General features: G+C 33.2%; 1 protein-coding gene across 3 annotated transcripts in view; it reads right to left on the bottom strand.

Moving 5' to 3' along the window:
- Nucleotides 1–1,966: 1,966 nt before the first annotated feature.
- LOC108750452 (protein white) overlaps nt 1,967–5,458 on the bottom strand; it is a 10,044-nt gene continuing 6,552 nt past the window's right edge. For all 3 annotated transcript variants that reach the window (XM_018489916.1, XM_018489908.1, XM_018489899.1), the window contains 7 exons: nt 4,927–5,125; nt 4,712–4,850; nt 4,315–4,651; nt 3,960–4,091; nt 2,951–3,179; nt 2,434–2,539; nt 1,967–2,359 (listed from right to left, as the gene is read on the bottom strand). In XM_018489916.1, coding sequence (XP_018345418.1) covers nt 2,086–2,359; nt 2,434–2,539; nt 2,951–3,179; nt 3,960–4,091; nt 4,315–4,651; nt 4,712–4,850; nt 4,927–5,125 — 1,416 coding nt within the window. In that variant the 3' untranslated portion in view covers nt 1,967–2,085. The remainder of the gene's footprint in view (nt 2,360–2,433; nt 2,540–2,950; nt 3,180–3,959; nt 4,092–4,314; nt 4,652–4,711; nt 4,851–4,926; nt 5,126–5,458) is intronic.

Raw genomic sequence — 5,458 nt, forward strand, 5'->3', positions numbered from 1 at the left:
ATAATAATTTGACACTTACGCGCGAATCGATAGTTCATTCGCCGATTCGCGGATGCGTAAAGTAAGCGCATAGACACCCACCCGAGGCTTTCTCCCGCTTCCGAAAAATACCCTCCTCATTGTAGTAAATGTTCGTGACTCAGACGACTTGTGGTAATCGAAAACCGAAACCCTACGCGTACGTCAAGCGAGACAGACGAGACAGACCAGTTCGGGCCGATCTTATTTCGCTATTGGAATTGTCGCACATTGCTTTTTAACATTAGCAATGACGATAACGGCCTTTTTCCTCGCATTTGTATCTTATTTCTTCCTTGCCTGCTTCCAGCCGAATGCCGACAATCTTCAACTCGCGGACCGACAGCAATATCGCGAGTAATATATCATCTACATCAGATACATACAGATCTCGGCGCGTTCTACTTTTTATTTTTTTCCTACGGCATACTTGAAGATCTCCCGAGATTGTTTGTCATATCTCTATATCACACGTGCGGTCGCACGGTATGTATAATAACCGGTTTGTAATAATATCTAGCGAACGAAAGAGTGGTCAGCTCCGATACAGGAAATGCGGCTGGCATGTAGGTGGTAGCTGTACCGCGTTGTTTCATTATGTCAAAGCACTTTTTCCAAGTTCTTATTACGTGGCCTTTTGTGGTCATCGCGCGTCAACATTGATATTTTCAACGGCATTCATTAAATTACACTTAATAATCATGTTTGTAAATTTCCAAACTTGCAACTAGATATATAGATACTCTGTCAAAGATTTGAAATTGCACATATAAAATTAAGTAATATTTTAGTGAAAAATTACCTAAAAGTTCAATTTATGTCGTAATCCAGTGTTAAACATTTCGTGAACTTTATCATTAATATATTTAGCCTAGAGTTGTAATTTATGTAGCATTGTTTAATTTAAAAAAATAAATTACAGTCATATAGAGCCTTTTTTCTAAAACTAAATTGTAAACTATTTTAGAAGATAAATGAAGTCTTTTGTCAAAAGATTAACTTGCAGTTACATTTCCTAGATTAGTTGTAAAAAATTGATTAAATGCAAGGATGGTTACTTTGACAAAAAATATCTAATATCTATTAATATTTTTTGTGTAAAAAATTTTATAAAAATATTATTTGTAGAACTTTCAAACAAATTTAAACATTTTATATTATTTTTTATTTTATTATAAAATAAGTAAAATAATAAAAATATGTTAAATTATAATATATACAATGTGGATATAGCAAACTGATTAATTTATTGCCATTTTGATGTTAAATAAATACAAAATAAAACAATAAAAATGTTAAAATAATGACAAATTACATCAGCTTGCTACCTAGAAAATTTTATTTTATTTTATTTCTACTATATACAATTTCATTTTATATGGTAGACACTTTCGATTAATGATTTTCAGCAAAAGCAGGCTGTATAAATATTTATATGTCTTAAAATTCTTGACTCAAAATATAGCAAGAAAGTTTTCGAAAAATTAAGTAAAAAATTTTGTAAATTTTTATTTTAAGCAGTAATTTTTTAAAATAATAAGTATATACAGGGTGTCTGTTAAGTAAGCTCGGAGCCACATTGGGGGCGTAGAATGAGTCAAGGAAAACAAAAAAGTCTTATACCATTTTGTAATTTTCGCAATAGTTAACAAGATATTAATTACTAAAAATGGTCGAATATTGGTCTGCTATAATACAATTTTTTTCTCAAATACTATCAATTTTACAAAAAACCTATAAAAATTGTTTATTTTCTTGTCAAAGGACACTAAGAATTTTTTCAGAATTTTTTATCAACTTTTTAGTACTGCATTTTTTTATTTTTATTTCATGAGAAAATACGGTATTAAAAAATTCTGAAAAAATTCTCAGAACTTTTTGAGAAGAAATTCTATACCCCCATGCGGCTCCAACCTTACTTAACAGACACCCTGTATATTAAGCATGATATTGATTTATAGTAAACATCTTTTTGATGGCGGAGACACTCAAGTGCAAGATATAAAAATTTTATTAAAAGTACACACAGCATTAGAGCAAACCATTGCTGATGATATATATGTAAAGCTACTTTGAGCGGAAGGTTTTTGATAGTAGCGCGAAAAATGCCAGAAAGCGGAACGCGATGATAAGCGCAAACAAGCAGATAATATCTATCCAAAAGTCCTCTTTTTTGAAATTGAAAGTTTGGAGAACCATGCGTCCCGATTTTGGACATGTCACATTGCTTCTGGTGCACGCTATAGAATCGATCTCTGACCACTGGTTGATCAAAAGTGCCTCGTTGCCATAACGAAACCAAGATAAATATGAAAACCATACGAAGTAGGATGGTACGGACCTATTACACATGAAAAATTGATATTTTAATCAGCATTTTAGTCATTGTTGTTCGAAATAATGTGAGATACTCACGCTGTGTTTAGGAAAAAGCCGCCAAAAAGTAAAAACGGAATTATAACTGGGGGACCAATGGAGAGGGCCACAGATACGCGATTGCTGATACAAGATATTAAATAGCCTGCAAGAGAAATAAAACTTTAAATAATTATTGAAAAACAAAGATGACACTATGTTAGTGTATTCTGTAAACGTATCCAGGAAGAGAATTGGGAGAATTTAAACTGTCCCAAAATTTTTATTTTTTTCATTTTTAATTATACGAAATATCATTCTCCCTCTCTACTTTGGATTCTGAGTAATATTTTTTGTCATATAAAATATTTTTTGCCCATTATAATCATGTAAATAATTTCCGTTAGTTAGAATTTTTATTAAAAGTCAGAAACGAGAAGGAGACATTAAAACTTTAAAATATCCAAAAAAGCAATTCATTATCACAAAATGTTTTCGTTTATGTGATAACAAAATTGATAAAAATCCTCTCCGAAAAAACATCCTGAATACACCTATGACGTAGGCTTTCGATTACCGAATGAAGTCGATACGTTGCCTACGAGAGCTACTATAGCAGTAGCGACGAAGAAGTGCTTTACGTCTGGATAAAGACCAATCATAGGATAAACTATAGCAGTGAAGATCATCGGTATCGCTAAAAATATCGGCGCTTCTACTAATGTCTTGCAGATGAAGTAGACATCAGTGCGATACATACCGTTCTTGTGTTCGCGAAGAAATATCGGCAACTCGGCGCAGAACACCTATACGCAACGCACATGTATATATTTTATGTCTATTTCTACTTAGTTTCGATTTACATTATTTTCTAATTTTAATATAGTAATTCTAGTAATTCTAATTAATAATAGTTTTCAATATTTATTGTCAGAAAAAAATATAGTGGTAGCAACTATACAGATGACAACTACACATTGTTTATATTATGTAGAATTAATGTGTATAGTTGAATAAACTATTTTATATTTGCAATGCCTATAAAATAGTGTTTATTTAATTATTATATATTAATTCTACATATTATATATATATATATATATATTATATATTAATTCTATAAAACTTGTACAGTTGTCATCTAGGTGCTTCCATTATGTTTTCTTCGAACAATAAGTGTAAAAGAATTATTATTAACTTGAATTATAGAATTATTATATTAAAACTAGAAAAAGGTGCAACATTTTTCTCTGATGTTTATTTCCGCTAATGTAGATTATTTTAATCTCAGTTTAATTTATTTGTTATCTTTTCCTAGTCTTAAGAATTAGAAAAAGATGATAAGAGCGAATTAAACCGAGATTAAAATTAATCTATATTAGTAAAAATGAACATAAGTGATATGTTCTAGTAAGAACTAGAAAAAGATAAAGAATAAATCAAACCGAGATCAAATTTAATTTGCAGTGGTAGAAATTCACATTAGTAGAATACTAATTTTGCTGTTTTCTGATGTTGTTTTCACTCACCGTCACGGAATTGCAAATACTATTCAGTTATTTATACATTACGTCTTAAAGTCTCACGTTAATGACTGCGAAGACATTTTGGAAAGTCATATTGGTAAGGAAGATGAATAGGGCGCCGTTGATGTTCATCACGCCGTCCTGATCTATTCGCTGGCCGAAGTAAATGACGCCGATCAATAACGAGACCATCTGCAGCAGAAAATTTAAATTCGCTTCTTCCGTAACTGTCTTCATTATCTTTTGTACTTGTCAACGATTATTCGCGCAGATAAGCAATGCGTCAAAGAGCGTAAAGAGAATTAAATTATTTTAATCAAATAGATACATATCTTTACAAATTACAATATGCAACTCTATAGTTTAAGCTCCTTTTAAGTTTCGCAAATAGATTTAATATTGGAGGAAAACGTACGATAGTCTGCAGGAAGCGGACTTTAATGAGGATCGGTTCCTTAATCACCGATAGCCAGGATCGCCATAGAACCGCACGGAATTGTTCACGCCAGCTGGCTTTGTAAACCGATCGGCTGGAATTCTTGGAATGATTGAACCATCTGAGAGTATCTTTGTATTCGCCATGGACGGCCTCAGCCTTCAGAACGATATTTGCACCATATTCGCTTCTCCGGAAGGTATCGCATGTCGTTTCGATCGCGTGTTTACAAGTTTGCTCGCGTCCCGGTACCACGGCTAACACTTGCACGAAGAAGTCGGCAGGGTTATAATTGCTGGGACAGACAGCCCCGAGCCTGCGACAAAATGTGAATTTAAAACGGCTTAAAAATGAACTTTTCAACCCGTGGACTTACGTCTTGAAGAAAGTACAAGCTTGCGCAGCTGTACCCATAAAGGCGACTCTTCCCTCGGCCATCAGCAGAATCTTGTCAAATAGAGCGAACAGCTCCGAAGACGGTTGATGTAAAGTAACGACGATCGTTTTACCACGTGCTGTTGAATTGTCTATTTATTAATTTTTGAAATGCAGAATAGCTTTGCTATATAATAAGAGTCGGCATAAACTCACCCGCCAATGTTTTCAGAATGGAGACTACCTGATGAGCCATGAAGGAATCCAGACCCGACGTCGGCTCATCGCATAACATCAATGGAGGATCGGTCAGTACTTCGGAAGCGAAAGACAATCTCTTCATCTCGCCTCCCGAGAGGCCCTTCTTTCTACCGGGTATTCCAATCATTGTGTTTCGGCATTTCGACAGGGCGAGCTACTTTCGAAGGGGACGCCATTAAATACAAGTTGTCCATAAGTTTTGAGAGAAAAATCGTATAAAATAAAAAATATGTTAAAGATTTCCAATGTTTTTTATTCAAAATAGAATTCTTTACAATTAATATACATTGCTCTGATCCATTTGTTTTTTATTTTTGCATCATCAATTGAATAACTGTTCCCTTTATAAATGTCTTCAGTTAAAATTTAAAGTCTTAATATTTATATAGACGGTCTTGTTTCCAATCATATTGTCTTCAGTTATTTGGTGCAGCAGCTTGATTTTTGGAATATCAAATCTTTAATTTTTCAACTCCAGTTTCGGAAA

The sequence above is a fragment of the Trachymyrmex septentrionalis genome, unplaced genomic scaffold, assembly GCF_001594115.1.
Source record: "Trachymyrmex septentrionalis isolate Tsep2-gDNA-1 unplaced genomic scaffold, Tsep1.0 scaffold11, whole genome shotgun sequence".
In the NCBI taxonomy this organism is placed as follows: domain Eukaryota; kingdom Metazoa; phylum Arthropoda; class Insecta; order Hymenoptera; family Formicidae; genus Trachymyrmex; species Trachymyrmex septentrionalis.